Here is an 18156-nt window from a genome sequence, read left to right as displayed (position 1 = left end):
TTTTTCCTGGGCTAGACAGATAGATTGAATAGCTTTACTCCTCTCTAAGTTGGGTTGAGGCTTTGATGCAATTTGGGTAAGGTTCTGTCTACCTCTGTTCTTTAATACTCCTATATCATAAAAAAAAAAAATACTCCTATATCATAGCTACTCAAGGTTGCTCAAGGCTTTCATCTAGGGGCCTGATGTATTTACTGGGTTCCTTCTCCTTGGCATGTTCTAGACTGTAGTATTTGTTTCTTCACCCCTGAGAGATTACCAGAAATTCTGCTCTGCTCTCAGTGACCACTTGCTTATCCCTTTAGCCTCCCATTTCAGACAGTTTCACAATGTGGCAAATGTTTTGAGGGGAAAATAGGATGTGTGCTTGAAGCTCTTGAAGTCTCTAGTTTTGTCTTTTCTGAAAAATTACTAGTAATAGTTCTGCATGTCTCTCTGACTTCAAGAAGCAGCTCTCTGCCTGGACAAAACCACAGTTCTCAGCATCTTGCCTCATCTTAGACTCTAGACCCTGCCCATGGTGGAAGTGGGTACAGAAAGACCTTCTCCCCAGGATCCTGGGCTCCTCTAGTCTTCTTTGCTTCAGTAGCTCTGATAACTCTAAAATAATGATTGTATGATTATAATTATTTTCAGCAGAAACATTGGTTTGCTACCAACCACCATTCTCCTTGGTGAGAAGATACTTTTAAAAGTATCTTCTTTACGTAAAAGAGATACTTTTAGAGTCCAGACCTTTCTCATGTAGCTTCTATGGCGGAATCTTTCTGTCTTGCCTTTCCTTCCATAAGATCCTTGCTGGTCCCTTTAGGAGTTGCCTCTTAAAAAGGAGGTATAAAATTTTGAGTCATCAGCATATAGCCACTTGAGGTATCTGAAGTCATGCGTCTGGATATGATGATATAGGACAATTGTGTAGATTAAATTCTGTGTTGTGAGACTAGCTATAGGACAGGACTATGAGGAATATAACACTTAAGCAACAAACAAGGAATCTCCAGAAAGATGAGGAGGAAGAAAAGAAAGAAAGAAAAGGAAAGGAAAGGGAAAGGGAAAGGGAGAAGAGGAATATCTGAAGAAGGTGAAATCAGAGGCCATGAGAAGAGAATATTTCAACAAAGAGGTTACATCAAGTTATGTTAGAAAGGATAAGAAATTTCAAACTGAAAAGTGTCCCATGGATTGAGCAATGATGACACTTATTATATTACAACATTCTTATGAGGAAAGCTTATAAATTATACAGGAGTAAAATTATCCTACTTTTATTTTTGATCTACTATACTACATATTTTTATCTATTGTCATTTCTTGATTATTCATTAGATAAGACTTTTAGCTTTTCTTTTTATTTTTTTAATTTTTATTTATTTATTCATGAGAGACACAGACACAGGCAGTGGGAGAAGCAGGCTCCACACAGCCCGACGTGGGACTCGATCCCAGGACTCCAGGATCACACCCTCGGCCAAAGGCGGCGCTAAGCCGCTGAGCCACCCTGGCCTCACCCTAGCTTTTCTTTAGAACTAAAACATAAACCAAAACTAAAACATAATTTTAGTATGTATATATGCATGTATTCATATTTACTGGTTTCTTTTAATGATAATTAAGTCTGGTTAACTTGGTTTCTCAAGTTTTTTTGTTGTCCAAAACTATTTAGCAGTTTCTTCTTAACATTTCTTTGCCGTTTTGGGTGTTTGATGAAATTATTATTTTAAATGACATTAATTTCAAATTTATTCAGAACTGCTCATGTGGATTAGTAGAATACTAGTTCTTTTCTCTTTGTTATACTTCTTTAAAAAATAAAACAAAACCAGGGCACTTTTAGACCAGTTAAGCAATATAATCTTAACTCTGTAGGAACTCTTTCTGTAGTAAATTTGTCTGTGTAGAAATTTTTTCTGACTTACCACCCAAAATGAATGTCTTGACAATCCGTAGCAAGGTGACTGGTTTTGACCTCAAAGTCACCTTGTTACGTAGCTGCCTTCTTCACTGGGGCAAAAGAGCTTGCTTTCCATACTGAGCTTTTTTCGAGTTGGATTCTCTTTTGTTAAGTTGCTTTTGTGGTATTCTTAAGTAAGAATAGCACATTTGGAACTTCTGAAGTTTCTTTTGGATCATATTAGACTTTTTTTTTGTCTACAAGTAGGTCATCATTGCTGTTAACTGATTCTGTTCCTTCATAAGTGGAAGGATGGTTAAAATTCCAGGATGTGCTCCTTTGTGTGTTGACAGTTCTCTTTGAGATTTTATAGAATTTTATCAAGTCATAGCTATGGCTTATGAAGGAGGAAAAGATAGTGAGAGTGAAGAGTAGAGGACAGCTTTCTTGAAACAGCTATCAAGCAGTTATTTCTTATTTCATTAATTTTCCAGGGATATGTGTTTAGCAATAACAAAGGACTTATAAACAACTTTGTATTTAATACTGCACAGGATTTTTATTGATAAATGTTGCTTGTTTTTTTTTTAATGTAAGCTTTGTTTATGGTGGATTTAATCAGTGTATCCTTGGAGGGGTACATCTGCTCATAAATAAATCATAGCCAGAGTAGAGGTAATGACTCAGGCTGGTGATTAGAAGTAGAAGATCCCAGAGCCAGGCTGAGAGATACCTTGATAGAGAAACTAATGGATTGTATTTATATACAGTTTTTACCATTGTAGGCTTTGCACCATAGGAGCTAATATCAAGGAAGGAATATTAAGGAAAGGTGGTGGCTCCTGTTCAGAAGTGACTCAGTAGACTTTGGGCTGTCAGTAGTGCTGATGTGGTCCATTACATGGCTTCTCCTGCCACTAGATGGAATACCTACTATGTAGGTTGCCTCTAAAACACATATTTTAGAACTAATTAAACAAGATCATGGTCAAATAATGAAATGAGGGCAGTCTGGGTGGCTCAGCGGTTTAGCGCCGCCTTCAGCCCAGGGCGTGATCCTGGAGACCTGGAATCAAGTCCCACGTCAGGCTCCCTGCATGGAGCCTGCTTCACCCTCTGCCTGTGTCTCTGCCTCTCTCTCTCTCTCTCTCTCTCTCTCTCTCTTTCTCTCTCTTTCTCTCTGTCTCTCATGAATAAATAAAATCTTTTTAAAAAAATAATGAAATGTGTGGTTTTTTTTTTTAAATATTTATATTTGTGGGGCACCTTGTGGCTCAGTTGGTTAATTGTCTGCCTTCTGCTCAGGTCATGATCTCAGGGTCCTGGGATCAAGCTCCACATCAGGCTCCTTGCTCAGCGGGCAGTCTGCTTCTCTCTCTCTCCCTCTACCACTTCCCCGGCTTGTGCTCTCTTGCTCTCTCCCTGTCAAGTAAATACATAAAATCTTTTTTTTTTTTTTTTTTTTTTACTTATTTATTCATGACAGAGAGAAAGAGAGGCAGAGACACAGAGACACGGGCAGAAGGAGAAGCAGGCTCCATGCAAGGAGCCCGATGTGGGACTCAGTCCTGCGACTCTGGGATAATGCCTTGAGCCAAAGGCAGACACTAAACCGCTGGGCCTCCCAGTTGTCCCATAAATACATAAAATCTTTAAAAAATATATTTCATGTATTTATTAGAGACCAAGAGAGCATGCACTGCAGTAGGGAGGAGAGCAAAGGGGGAGGAAGAGGGGCAAGCAGACCCTACACTGAGCACAGAGCCTGACAAGTCCTCGGATCATGACCTGAGCTGAAACCAAGAGTTGGACATTTAACTGACAGAGCTACCCAGGCTCCCCAAAATGAAATGTTGAAGAAATATCTATTTCAAATCAACACTAGGAATTGTCTCAGTTTGTTATATCTGTTTGAGTTAGTTATAAACACTTGTAAAAACCCTAGATATTTTTTAACATGGAATTTTCACTAGTCTTCTATAAATTTTTCAATATTCATTATTCATCTGATGCCCTTACGTATTAGTTTTCTGTTTCTGTGTAACATATTACTACAAATTTAGTAGGTTAAAACAACACATATCTCACTTTCTGTGAGTCAGGAGTCTAGGCATATCTAAGCTACATCCTCTGCCTGCAATCTTACAAGGTTATAATCTTATCATAGGCTTGACTTGGGAAGGATCTCTTTCCAAGTTCACTCAGGTAGATGTATCTTTAAGCACATGATTTCAAATATTTAACTTACTTTAATAAGTCTTAACTTTATTAATCTTTTAAGTTTATCTCTTTGCCAAGTTTCCATTTATTTTCTCTGTAATTTAGAACATTCTTTTAACATTCTTTGATAAACCATGTTATGTATTTTGTGTACAAAACTGTGTTTAAACTACAATATTACATAAAGACTTAAAACTTTAAATATAAATACATATTGTGGTCAGGATCATTAGATAAAATCATTAGATAAAATCCAGAATTCAGTAACAAACTGTATCAAGAACTGTTCTGAGAGGAATTGATCTGGCAAGTTGAGGGTCCCTGGTAACTTTGGCCAGATTGGTCAAAGATAGGTTTCAGTGATAGGAATAAAATTCAGATTGCAGTGGGATAAAAATAACAAGTAAAAAAATTTATTTTAAAAAACTTTAAAGGAGTTTTGCTGTTAAAGGCAACAGAGGATTGGGTCAGTAGGTGGAGGAGAATATAGGATTAAGAAAGGGTTTTATTTTAAATTTTTAAAACAACAAATATTGTGGCATATTTGAATGCTGATGACAGTGCTTCAGTTAAGAGAAGATTATTTGGAGAGAGAATGTTTATTAGGGATCAGGGTCTTTGGGTTGGGAAAGTCTTTGCAAAGGGATCTGTTGGCAAATGGAAGAACTGGCTTCAGAAAAATTCAGGAGCAGTTATTTTACTGTACAACAGCTGATGGAAAGATGGTATTTTTTCTGATTATCTCTGCTTTTTTAATAGACAGTTTTTTAATTGTCAATTAAACGGATTTTTTGTTTTTTTTTAATTTATTTTTTTAAAGATTTTATTTATTTATGGATGACAGACAGAGATAGAGGCAGAGACACAGGCAGAGGGAGAAGCAGACTCCATGCAGGGAGCCCGACGTGGGACTCAATCCTGGGTCTCCAGGATCACACCCCAAGCCGAAGGCAGTGCTAAACCACTAAGCCACCGGGGCTGCCCTAAACAGTTTTTTTTTTTTTAATAACTTATTTTTTATTGGTGTTCAATTTACCAACATACAGAATAACACCCTGTGCTCGTCCCGTCAAGTGTACCCCTCAGTGCCCATCACTCATTCACTCCCACCCCCCGCCCTCCTCCCCTTCCATCACCCCTAGTTCGTTTCCCAGAGTTAGGAGTCTTTATGTTCTGTTTCCCTTTCTAATATTTCCCACACATTTCTTCTCCCTTCCCTTATATTCCCTTTCACTATTATTTATATTCCCCAAATGAATGAGAACATACAATGTTTGTCCTTCTCCGATTGACTTACTTCACGCAGCATAATACCTTCCAGTTCCATCCACGTTGAAGCAAATGGTGGGTATTTGTTGTTTCTAATGGCTGAGTAATATTCCATGTGTACATAGACCATATCTTCTTTATCCATTCATCTTTCGATGGACACCGAGGCTCCTTCCACAGTTTGGCTATTGTGGACATTGCTGCTAGAAACATCGGGGTGCAGGTGTCCCGGCGTTTCATTGCATCTGAATCTTTGGGGTAAATCCCCAACAGTGCAATTGCTGGGTTATAGGGCAGGTCTATTTTTAACTCTTTGAGGAAACTCCACACAGTTTTCCAGAGTGGCTGCACCAGTTCACATTCCCACCAACAGTGCAAGAGGGTTCCCTTTTCTCCACATCCTCTCCAACATTTGTGGTTTCCTGCCTTGTTAATTTTCCCCATTCTCACTGGTGTGAGGTGGTATCTCATTGTGGTTTTGATTTGTATTTCCCTGATGGCAAGGGATGTGGAGCATTTTCTCATGTGCATGTTGGCCATGTCTTCCTCTGTGAGATTTCTCTTCATGTCTTTTGCCCATTTCATGATTGGATTGTTTGTTTCTTTGGTGTTGAGTTTAATAAGTTCTTTATAGAACTTGGAAACTAGCCCTTTATCTGATACGTCATTTGCAAATATCTTCTCCCATTCTGTAGGTTGTCTTTTAGTTTTGTTGACTGTATCCTTTACTGTGCAAAAGCTTCTTATCTTGATGAAGTCCCAATAGTCCATTTTTGCTTTTGTTTCTTTTGCCTTCGTGTATGTATCTTGCAAGAAGTTAACTGGCTGAGTTCAAAAAGGGTGTTGCCTGTGTTCTCCTCTAGGATTTTGATGGACTCTTGTCTCACATTTAGATCTTTCATCCATTTTGGGTTTATCTTTGTATATGGTGAAAGAGAATGGTCTAGTTTATTCTTCTGCATGTGGATGTCCAATTTTCCCGGCACCATTTATTGAAGAGACTGTCTTTCTTCCAGTGGATAGTCTTTCCTCCTTTATCAAATATTAGTTAACCATAAAGTTCAGGGTCCACATCTGTGTTCTCTATTCTGTTCCATTGATCTATGTGTCTGTTTTTGTGCCAGTACCACACTGTCTTGATGACCACAGCTTTGTAGTACAACCTGAAAACTGGCATTTTGAAACCCCCAGATATGGTTTTCTTTTTTAAAATTCCCCTGGCTATTCGGGGTCTTTTCTGATTCCACACAAATCTTAAAATAATTTGTTCTAACTCTCTGAAGAAAGTCCATGGTATTTTGATAGGGATTGCATTAAACGTGTAAATTGCCCTGGGTAACATTTGACATTTTCACAATATTAATTCTGCCATTCCATGAGCATGGAATATTTTTCCATCTCTTTGTGTCTTCCTCAATTTCTTTCAGAAGTGTTCTATAGTTTTTAGGGTATAGATCCTTTACCTCTTTGGTTAGGTTTATTCCTAGGTATCTTACGCTTTTGGGTGCAATTGTAAATGGGATTGACTCCTTAATTTCTCTTTCTTCAGTCTCATTGTTAGTGTATAGAAATGCCATTGATTTCTGGGCATTGATTTTGTATCCTGCCACGCTACCATATTGTTGTATGAGTTCTAGCAATCTTGGGGTGGACGCTTTTGGGTTTTCTATGTAGAGTATCATGTCATTGGCAAAGAGGGAGAGTTTGACTTCTTCTTTGCCAATTTGAATGCCTTTAATGTCTTTTTGTTGTCTCGTTGCCGAGGCTAGGACTTCCAGCACTATGTTGAATAGCAGTGGTGAGAGTGGACATCCCTGTCTTGTTCCTGATCTTAGGCTCCCAGTGCTTCCCCATTGAGAATGATATTTGCTGTGGGCTTTTCGTAGATGGCTTTTAAGATGTTGAGGAATGGATGCTGTATTTTGTCAAATGCTTTCTCTGCATCTAATGAGAGGATCATATGGTTCTTGGTTTTTCTCTTGCTGATATGATGAATCACATTGATTGTTTTACGAGTGTTGAACCAGACTTGTGTCCTGGGGATAAATCCTACTTGGTCATGGTGAATAATTTTCTTAATGTACTATTGGATCCTATTGGCTAGTATCTTGTTGAGAATTTTTGCATCCACGTTCATCAGGGATATTGGTCTGTAATTCTCCTTTTTGGTGGGGTCTTTGTCTGGTTTTGGAATTAAGGTGATGCTGGCCTCATAGAACGAATTTGGAAGTACTCCATCTCTTTCTATCTTTCCAAACAGCTTTAGTAGAATAGGTATGGTTTCTTCTTTAAACGTTTGATAGAATTCCCCTGGGAAGCCATCTGGTCCTGGACTTTTGTGTCTTGGGAGGTTTTTGATGACTGCTTCAATTTCCTCCCTGGTTATCGGCCGTTTCAGGTTTTCTATTTCTTCCTGTTCCAGTTTTGGTAGTTTGTGGCTTTCCAGGAATGCGTCCATTTCTTCTAGATTGCCTAATTTATTGGCGTATAGCTGTTCATAATATGTTTTTAATTTTTTTTTTTTTTTTTTTTTTTTTTTTTTTTTTTTTTATTTATTTATGATAGTCACAGAGAGAGAGAGAGAGGCAGAGACACAGGCAGAGGGAGAAGCAGGCTCCATGCACCGGGAGCCTGATGTGGGATTCGATCCCGGGTCTCCAGGATCGCGCCCTGGGCCAAAGGCAGGCGCCAAACCGCTGCGCCACCCAGGGATCCCCATAATATGTTTTTAAAATCGTTTGTATTTCCTTGGTGTTGGTAGTGATCTCTCCTTTCTCATTCATGATGTTATTAATTTGAGTCTTCTCTCTCTTCTTTTTAATAAGGCTGGCTAATGGTTTATCTATCTTATTAATTCTTTCAAAGAACCAACTCCTGGTTTTGTTGATCTGTTCCATGTTCTTCTGGTCTCGATTTCGTTGAGTTCTGCTCGAATCTTTATTAACTCTCTTCTTCTGCTGGGTGTAGGATCTATTTGCTGTTTTTTCTCTAGCTCCTTTATGTGTAAGGTTAGCTTTTGTATTTGAGTTATTTCCAGTTTTTGAATGGATGCTTGTATTGCGATGTATTTCCCCCTCAGGATTGCTTTTGCTGCATCCCAAAGATTTTGAACGGTTGTATCTTCATTTTCATTAGTTTCCATGAATCTTTTTAATTCTTCCTTAATTTCCTGGTTGACCCTTTCATCTTTTAGCTGGATGGTCCTTAACCTCCACGTGTTTGAGGTCCTTCCAAACTTCTTGTTGTGATTTAATTCTAATTTCAAGGCATTATGGTCTGAGAATATGCAGGGGATGATCCCAATCTTTTGGTATCGGTTCAGACCCGATTTGTGACCCAGTATGTGGTCTATTCTGGAGAAAGTTCCATGTGCGCTTGAGAAGAATGTGTATTCAGTTGAGTTTGGATGTAAAGTTCTGTAGATATCTGTGAAATCCATCTGGTCCAGTGTATCATTTAAAGCTCTCGTTTCTTTGGAGATGTTGTGCTTAGAGGACCTATGTAGTATAGAAAGAGCTAGATTGAAGTCACCAAGTATAAGTGTATTATTATCTAAGTATTTCTTCACTTTGGTTATTAATTGATTTAAATATTTGGCAGCTCCCTCATTCGGGGCATATATATTGAGGATTGTTAAGTCCTCTTGTTGGATAGATCCTTTAAGTATGATATAGTGTCCCTCTTCATCTCTCACTACAGTCTTCGGGGTAAATTTTAGTTTATCTGATATAAGGATGGCTACCCCTGCTTTCTTTTGAGGACCATTCGAATGGTAAATGGTTCTCCAACCTTTTATTTTCAGGCTGTAGGTGTCCTTCTGTCTAAAATGAGTCTCTTGTAGACAGCAAATAGATGGGTCCTGCTTTTTTTATCCAGTCTGAAACCCTGCACCTTTTGATGGGGTCATTAAGCCCGTTCACGTTCCGAGTTACTATTAAGAGATATGAGTTTAGTGTCATCATGATATCTATTCAGTCCTTGTTTTTGTGGATTGTTCCACTGAACTTCTTCTTAAAGGGGACTTTTAAGAGTCCCCCTTAAAATTTCTTGCAGAGCTGGTTTGGAGGTCACATATTCTTTCAGTTCCTGCCTGTCTTGGAAGCTGTTTATCTCTCCTTCCATTTTGAATGAGAGCCTTGCTGGATAAAGTATTCTTGGTTGCATGTTCTTCTCATTTAGGACCCTGAATATATCCTGCCAGCCCTTTCTGGCCTGCCAGGTCTCTGTGGAGAGGTCTGCTGTTACCCTAATACTCCTCCCCATAAAAGTCAGGGATTTCTTGTCTCTTGCTGCTTTAAGGATCTTCTCTTTATCTTTGGAATTTGCAAGCTTCACTATTAAATGTCGAGGTGTTGAATGGTTTTTATTGATTTTAGGGGGGTATCTCTCTATTTCCTGGATCTGACCGCCTGTTTCCCCTCCCAGATTAGGAAAGTTTTCAGCTATGATTTGTTCAAATACATATTCTGGCCCTCTGTCCCTTTCGGTGCCCTCGGGAACCCCAATTAAACATAGGTTTTTCTTCCTCAGGCTGTCGTTTATTTCCCTTAATCTATCTTCATGCTCTTTTAATTGTTTGTCTCTTTTTTCCTCAGTTTCCCTCTTTGCCGTCAACTTGTCTTCTATGTCACTCACTCGTTCTTCCACCTCGTTAACCCTCGTCGTTAGGACTTCTAGTTTGGATTGCATCTCATTCAATTGATTTTTAATTTCTGCCTGATTGGATCTAAATTCTGCAGTCATGAAGTCTCTTGAGTCCTTTATGCTTTTTCCTAGAGCCCCCAGTAGCTGTATAATAGTGCTTCTGAATTGGCTTTCTGACATTGAATTGTAATCCAGATTTTGTAACTCTGTGGGAGAGAGGACTGTTTCTGATTCTTTCTTTTGAGGTGAGGTTTTCCTTCTAGTCATTTTGCTCAGTGCAGAGTGGCCAAAAACAAGTTGTATTGGGAAAAGGAGAAAAAGAGAGGAGAGAAAGAAGGAAAGAAAAGAGAAAAAGAAAAAAGAAAAAAGGAAGAAAAAAAGAGAAAAGAAAAAGAAAGAAAAAGAAAGAAAGGAAATAAAGGTGGGGGAAGCAAACAGAAATCAAAAAGAAAAAAAAAAAAAAAACCACGGGGATGTATCTTCTGATTCTGTATATTTTAAGTCCCTTGACTTCCCCTGGAACTTGTCCGTCTAGTTGGTCTTCTGGGGGAGGGGCCTGTTGTGCTGATTTTCAGGTGTTAGCACTTGGGGGGGCTGCTCTGCCCCCGGCCTGGTGCAGGGCTCAGTGGGGGTTGTTTACCCCGTGAGGCCCCAGGAGGAACAACCCCAGTGGCGGGGCCAGCCCTGGAGCCCTGGCTTCAGCTCCCGCAGTAACTACAGAGCTCTCCGTCTGCAGGGCCTGGATATTCCGGGGCGGGGCCGCTGATCTGCTCTGCTTGGGGCAGGAGCGTCCTTGCTGTCCTTTCCTCCCGGCCTCTGCCTGTCCCGGGGGAAGGCCGGATTCTGGGCTGTGTCCTGGCGCCCTGGGCTCCCGGGCCTGCGCTGTTGGATTCGCGCTCCCGGCTGCGGATCTCCCCGAGACCCTCCGAGCTGCTCCCAGGGCCGCGCAGCCCCCTCCTTGGAGCCGCAGCCGGATCCCCTCCGAGCTGTTCCGGGTCCAGCTGTGCGTGTTGCAACCCTTTAGGGAGCTCGCCGCGGGGTGTGGCGCACTCTCCTGGGCGCGCAGGTGTCTGTTAGTGTCCCAGGGAGCCCGAGGGTATCCCCGCCCTCCTGGGGTCCTGCTCTAACTCCCTGCGAGCCCCTTTCCGCCGGGAAGGTCGGTGCAGCTCCTGCGTCTCCGGGACGGGGCTCTCCTGTCCTGGGGACACTCGCCCCGGCCTTAGCACGGCTCCTCGCGGGGCCCCTCCCCCTTGGAGGCCTTTGTTTCTTTATTTCTTTTTTCCTGTCTTCCTTCCTTGATAGAAGCGCGAACTCTTCTCACTGTAGCATTCCAGGTGTTCTCTCTTTAAATCTCAGGCGGAATTCGTAGATTTTCAGGCTGATTTGAAGGTTATCTAGGTAATTTGGTGGGGACAGGTGATTTGGGGTCCCTACTCTTCCGCCTTCTTGCCCCTCCCTCTAAACAGTTTTTTTAATAAGACAATAGCTCAGAGAGAAAAGATTAGAGATGTTAGGATTTGAGGACAAGCCTAGAAACAGCTAATCCAGAGACCGTGAGCATGGCTATTTTTCTTCAATAGGCATAGAATAAGCAGCGAGTTGGATATAACCAGGATTATTTCCTTAAAAAAAAACAAAACAAACAAACAAAAAGCAGAGACAGACATTGAATTTAAGTGTGTAAAGAGATTGTCATAATGAACTATCAGATGTCTTGAGATAAAGTAGGAACTAAGATTGAATGGATTAATGAATAGTCAAGAAGTAGGGGGAATCAGTGGTCTCGATGTTTTGCTGGGGGTAAGACTATTGCCATGGATATCACTAGAGAAAGCCAGTAATTTAGGAGCCCATAAAGATGAGGTATTTTAAGTCAACATTTCAGCTATATTGCAGCCGTTGCTCATGATCAAGTGTGAATATGACTAATCAAAATTGTTGGAAGTGAAGAAATGAAGAAAAGGAGAATCCAGATTGTTAAATGGATGTATAAATCACCAAGAAGGATGAGTCTATTAGTGGAAGAAAGGAGTACTATTAATGAGATACTAAGCTCAGGTATTGAAACTTCCTGAAAATCTTTTTTCCCCCAACCACCATCAAATTAAAAATAGCTTTTTAAATAAGATAAATACATGTTTATTAAGAAAAACATAGGCAATACATAAAATTAGAATAAAATGAAAATGGTTTACATTCTCATTATATTGTCCATATTTTAGTGAATATCCTTAGACTTTTTCTCTATCCATAAAAAAATCTTTAAAAAATATAAGATCATACAAGTTATTTATTAGTATTTTATTTTTTAAAATTAACCAGAGATAGCTGCAAATAACTGCAAATATATATCATTTTTACTTGCTGTAGGATATTCCAGGATATGGACTATTATTTAGTTAACCACTCTGTATTTTACTATTGCTATGTAACAAATAACCCAAAACTTAGTGGTATTAAACAACAGTTATCATTTATTATCTCTCATGATTTCTGTTCAAGAATTTGGAAAGATCTTGGCTAGCCAGTTCTCTCTCATAGTCTCTCATGCAGTTAAAGTGGTATGTCAGCTACGCTGACTGAGACTGGAGAATCAATCCACTTCTAAGGTGGTTCACTCATGTGCTGGCAGGTTGGGCCTAGGTTTCTCTCCATATGGACCTCTCCTGGGGGCTTCTTCAGTGTCTTCATGTCATGGAGCTGGTTTCTCCAGAAGGAGTAGCACAACAGAGGAAGAAACTATAGTGTCTTTTATGACCTATCTGCAAAGTCTCTCATTGTCACTTGTGACATACTCTGTTGGTTGCACAAAGCCAACCCTAACCCATTGTAGGAAGAAACTAGTTAAAAGCCGTGAATCACCAGGGTCATCTTGGGGGCTGGGTACCACAATCACCCTTCAATTGGTAGTCATATAACTTATTTATATAAGTTATTTCTATATATATGTCATATATATAATATATAAGTTATTATATATATATAAGTCATATAACTTATTTATATAAGACTACATTATGTGTATAGTTCCAGAAGTGAAGTTACTCTGTTAAAGGCTAATTACATTTAAAATGTTGATAGGTCTTACCATATTACTTTTCAGAAAGCTTATACCTATTTAATTTCTAGATCAGTCTATGAGAGTACATTTCCCTTACCCTCACCAATAATGAGAGTTCTTAATTATTATAATCTTTACCAGTATGATATTATACACACACACACATACACATACACACACACACACACTTTTAAACTTGTATCTATTATTGAGATTGAACAATTTCCTTGTGTTTGTTGGCCCATTACATTTCTCCTTTTGTGTGTATATATACTGTACATGGCATATGTCTATTTTTAAAATTTGTGTTGATTTTTTTTCCTTAAGGTTTTGTGACCTGAGTTGATATCAAGAGTTAGGTGCTTAACTGACTGAGCCACCCAGGTGCTCCTCTGATTATTTCTAAGATCTCATTTCTTTGTTATGAAATAGAGGTGTTTTTTTCCCTCAGTTTACTGTTTTGTTTTTGTTTTTGTTTTTGTTTTTTACTATTTTTTACTTTATTTTTGGCCTTACAGAAATTTTTGATGTTTATTGTAGTCAAATTTGTTTTCTTCCTTTATCTTTTGGTTTGTGAACTGCTTTGGAAGGTGAATCCTACCAGAAGATTGTAAACGTGATCTTGTATAATTATTCTAATACTCTTGTAGTTTTCTTATTGTGATTGTTTATTTGTATAGATATTTAATTCTTTAAGAATGTACTTTTGAATTTGGTATAAAGTTAAAATCTAAACTTTTATTAAATAACCAGTCGTTACAGTGCTAGTTTTGAAAGCCATCCTTTCTTCACTATGGCAGTTAGTTTTCCACTCAATATCCATTCTCTCTAACCTTTTTTTCTGATAGAACTCCAATTTTATTCAACTTTCTACCTTCCAGAAAGTAGCTATGTGCTGCCATTCAGGGAATGAGTCCAAATTGAGGCAAACCAATCATGGTGGTCCCACTCCTCTGTTGATGATTAACCTAAGGATGGATATTTAACATGAGCTTCTGAGAATGTGTGCTTGTTCTTTTTTTTTTTTTTTTTTTTTTTTTGAGATTTTATTTATTAATTTGAGAGAGAGAAAGAGAGAGCATGAGTAGGGGATGAGGAAGGTCAGAGGAGAAAGAGAAGCAGCTACCCCACTGAGCAGGGAGCCAGATGCGGGGCTTCATCCCGCGACACTGGGATCATGACCTGAGCCGAAGACAGACCTTAACTGACTCAGCCAACCAGGTGCCCCAAGGTATGCTTATTCTTAAAAAAGATCCAAGACGTGAGTAGTATTTAATTTCTGCCTCTGGAGGAGTGCTGCAGCCATCAAGTGACTACTATAAGGGAAGCCAGTTTGAGAACAATGCTATCCTGGAAGAGTGAGAAGATGAAAGGACCTGAGTCTTAGAGAGCATCCTTGAGCTTTTGAATTAACCTATCCTGTGACCATATTAACTCAGGCATTCCTATTATATTCCTATTGGCTAAATTTTCTCATTGTTTAAGTCTCATTGAATTAGATTTTATGCTACCTGCAGCCAAATGCACCCTGACTGGTACACCTACTGATATGAAATATATAGTACCATACCATGTATTTAATATGGCTTTGTACTAGGTTTTACTTTCTAGACTTACCAGCTTTATTCCTTGTCCTCATTTTTCTCTTTTGGATATTAACTTTTCTTATCCTCCCCCATTTTTCCCCAGAAAAACTTAAGAATCTAATTAATATTTATAGTTCTACTTTCTTTCTTTCTTTCCTTTTTTTTTAAAGCCCAACATGGGGCTTGAATTCATGATCCTGAGATTAAGACCTGAGCTGAGATCAGGAATCAGGCACTTAACTGACTGAGCCACACAGGCATCTCTCTCTCTCTCTCTCTCTCTCTCTCTCTCTCTCTCTCTGTTTTCTCTTTGATTTCATTTGTCAAGTATATTTTTAACATTTGCTTGTATTTAGAGTATTTCTTTTTTTTTAATTTCTTTTTATTGGTGTATTTAGAATATTTCTTAATCACTGTATTAAAACAGATTTGCCTTTTTTTATATGTAGTCAGCTTTACTGAGATATAATTTACATACTATGTAGTTAATTTAAGATGTATAACCTTGGTTTTTAGTGTGTTCATGGAGTTTTACAAGCATCACCAGTTTTAGAACATTTTTATGACCTCCAAAGGAAACCATGTACTGATAAGTAATCACTTCCCATCCCCTGCACCCCACCACCACCGCTATTCGGCCCTACGCGATTACCAATTTACTTTTTGTCTGTATGGATTTACCTACTTTGGACATTGATATAAATGGAATCATATAGAATGCAGTCCTTTGTGATCAGCTAGCTTATTTCACTTTCAAGGTTCAAAGTATTATGTATATATCAGCGCATTTCTTTTTATTGCTAAATTATATTGCATTGTATGAGTATGGCCTATTTTATTTATCCATTCATCAACTGTGGGACATTAGGTTGTTTGCATGTTTTGGCTACTATGAATAATGCTGTTATAAACATTTGTGTACATATTTTTTGGGTGAACGTGTGTTTTAATTTCTTTGGGATATAAATCTGAGGATAGAATTGCTGATCATCTGGTAACTATGTTTAATCACTTGAGGAACTGTGATATGATTTTCCAAAGTGGTGGCATCATTTTATAGTGTAAAATGTACAGCCAGTACAGTATTTTACAGCCAGCAGTATTTTAGGGTTTCGATATCACCACATGACTTGGGTTTTTTTTTGTTGAACGGAGAACTGTAGTTTTTGTATGGTAAAATATACATAACATAAAATTTACCATTTTAATCATTTATAAGTACAGTTCTGTGGCATTAAGTACATTGTTGTACAGTCATCACCACCATCCACCTCTACAACTGTTTTATCTTCCCAAACTGAGACTCCATACCTATTAAACACTAACTCCCCATTCCCTTCTCCCTGCAGCCCCTGGCAACCATCATTCTACTTTCTGTCTCTGAATTTGACTACACTAGCAGCAGGTACCTTACGTGAGTGGAATCATGCAGTATTGTTCTTCTATGACTGGCACATTTCACTAGCATAATATCCTCAAGAGAGCCTGTTTTTGTTTTTTAGATGTTATTTTTAAGTAATCTCCCTACCAAACGTGCTGCTCAAACTTACAACCCTGAGATCAAGAGTTACATGCTCCACCAATTGAGCCAGCTGGGCACCCCAAGACCCTGATTTTTTTAAAGATGGTGTTTGATGCATATATCTTTTATCAACTTATTTTATACTTTTTATATACCACCCTACCATGTTTTTTTAAAAAAAAACTTTTTTCAGTATATATAAAAAATAATAAATAAAAATTTTTTAAAAATGAAAACTTTTTTTAGTATATATAATACTATTTACTTTTTTCCTCTTTAAGATTTTTGAAATTGAAATATATATTTAATTCTATTATTGTTCTCTTTTATAATTCCCTTTATGTTATATGTGTATATGTTTATGTGTTGGCTTAAAAGGAAATTGTATTATGATAGGATTGTGGGGAATTCTCTCCTACCCATAATTCATTTCATTCATGTTTTTTTTTGTATAATATAGGATTTCAGATAAAATTATAGCCACTAAATTATTATCTTTTTTTTTTTTTTTTTTTTTTAAATTTTTTTTTATTATTTTTTTATTTATTTATGATAGTCACAGAGAGAGAGAGAGAGGCAGAGACACAGGCAGAGGGAGAAGCAGGCTCCATGCACCGGGAGCCCGACGTGGGATTCGATCCCGGGTCTCCAGGATCATGCCCTGGGCCAAAGGCAGGCGCCAAACCGCTACGCCACCCAGGGATCCCTATTATCTTTATATAATATAAAACACATTATATTTATAAAAGCATAGTCCCTGGAATCATACTGCCTGTTTGAATCACAGCTCTGCCACTTACCAGCTATGTGGCTTCACTGAAATTACTTAACTTTTCTGTGTCTCACTTGTCTCATTTGTGACAGCAGGATAATATTACCTGCCTCATTGCTAGGATTAAGTAAATTAATATACTTAATGCACTTAGAACAGTACCTGGCACATAATAGTGCCAGGTAAGCACTTGCTGCTATTATTGTCATTAGCGTTCTTTTTGAGGAATTATTATTGACACATTTTATTTTATAAGTATATTGATTTATTTTTTATTCTTTTTGTTGATTTTTCTTCCTCACTACTAGTATTTTTATTATGACTTCTTTCTTGAAGTCATGTGTTGTTTTTTTTTTTTTTAAGATTTTATTTATTTATTCATGAGAGACACACAGAGAGGCAGAGACAACAGGCAAAGAAGAAGCAGGCTCCATGCAGGGAGCCTGACGTGGGACTCGATCCCAGGTCTCTAGGATCAGGCCCTGGGCTGAAGGTGGTGCTAAACAGCTGAGCCACCCGGGCTGCCCCTGAAGTCATGTTTAAACCCTATCTTTTTGTACCTCTTTGAGTAGTTTTTTTCAGGCGTGATCTTATTTGCCACTGTATTTTTTATTTTTAGCCCCTATAACATTGTTCAACACATAATGGTTTCTCAGTAAAGATTTCATATATGTGGAGCTCTTGCTTGGCTGTTAAGTTCTGGTAAAAGGGTAGGCTAGAGGGAGACTGCAGGGCAGGAAGAGGAAAAAGAGACTTACTTCCCTCTGTTAATTGTCCTGTTTACTTTCCATCATCCTAGCAGTGTTTCTCCACAGCAGCAGTTCCTTCCCATAGCGATATCTGAGTTCATTTTGCAGTTTTTCTAACACAGCATCAGCGTAGTGAATCCCACTCACATCAGAAATGTCAGCACCACAAGCTGCTGCCTTTGGCCCAGGGCAGGATCCTGGAGTTCCGGGATCGAGTCCCACATTGGGCTCCCTGCATGGAGCTTGCTTCTCCCTCTGCCTGTGTCTCTGCCTCTCTGTGTCTCTCATGAATAAGTAAATAAAATCTATCTATCTATCTATCTATCTATCTATCTATCTATCTATTAAATATTTTATTTATTTATTCATGAGAGGCATAAAGAGAGAGAGAGAGGCAGAGACAGGCAGAGGGAGAAGCAGGCTCCATGCAGGGAGCCTGACG

At 38.6% G+C, this 18156-nt stretch overlaps 1 protein-coding gene across 11 annotated transcripts in view; it reads left to right on the top strand.

Moving 5' to 3' along the window:
• The window catches only part of ANAPC10 (anaphase promoting complex subunit 10), a 267966-nt gene that overhangs the window by 68432 nt on the left and 181378 nt on the right, over positions 1-18156 (top strand). Inside the window, exon 5 of one of the 11 annotated variants that reach the window (XM_025439383.3) lies at positions 16021-16076. The exons of the other annotated variants lie outside the window; for them this stretch is intronic. Coding sequence (XP_025295168.1) covers positions 16021-16076 — 56 coding nt within the window. The remainder of the gene's footprint in view (positions 1-16020; positions 16077-18156) is intronic. 11 annotated transcript variants of the gene reach the window in all.

This window comes from Canis lupus, chromosome 15 (genome assembly GCF_003254725.2).
Source record: "Canis lupus dingo isolate Sandy chromosome 15, ASM325472v2, whole genome shotgun sequence".
NCBI lineage: Eukaryota > Metazoa > Chordata > Mammalia > Carnivora > Canidae > Canis > Canis lupus.
The sequence above is the reverse complement of the archived record's forward strand: the minus strand, read 5'-3'. Positions and strand labels throughout refer to the sequence as shown.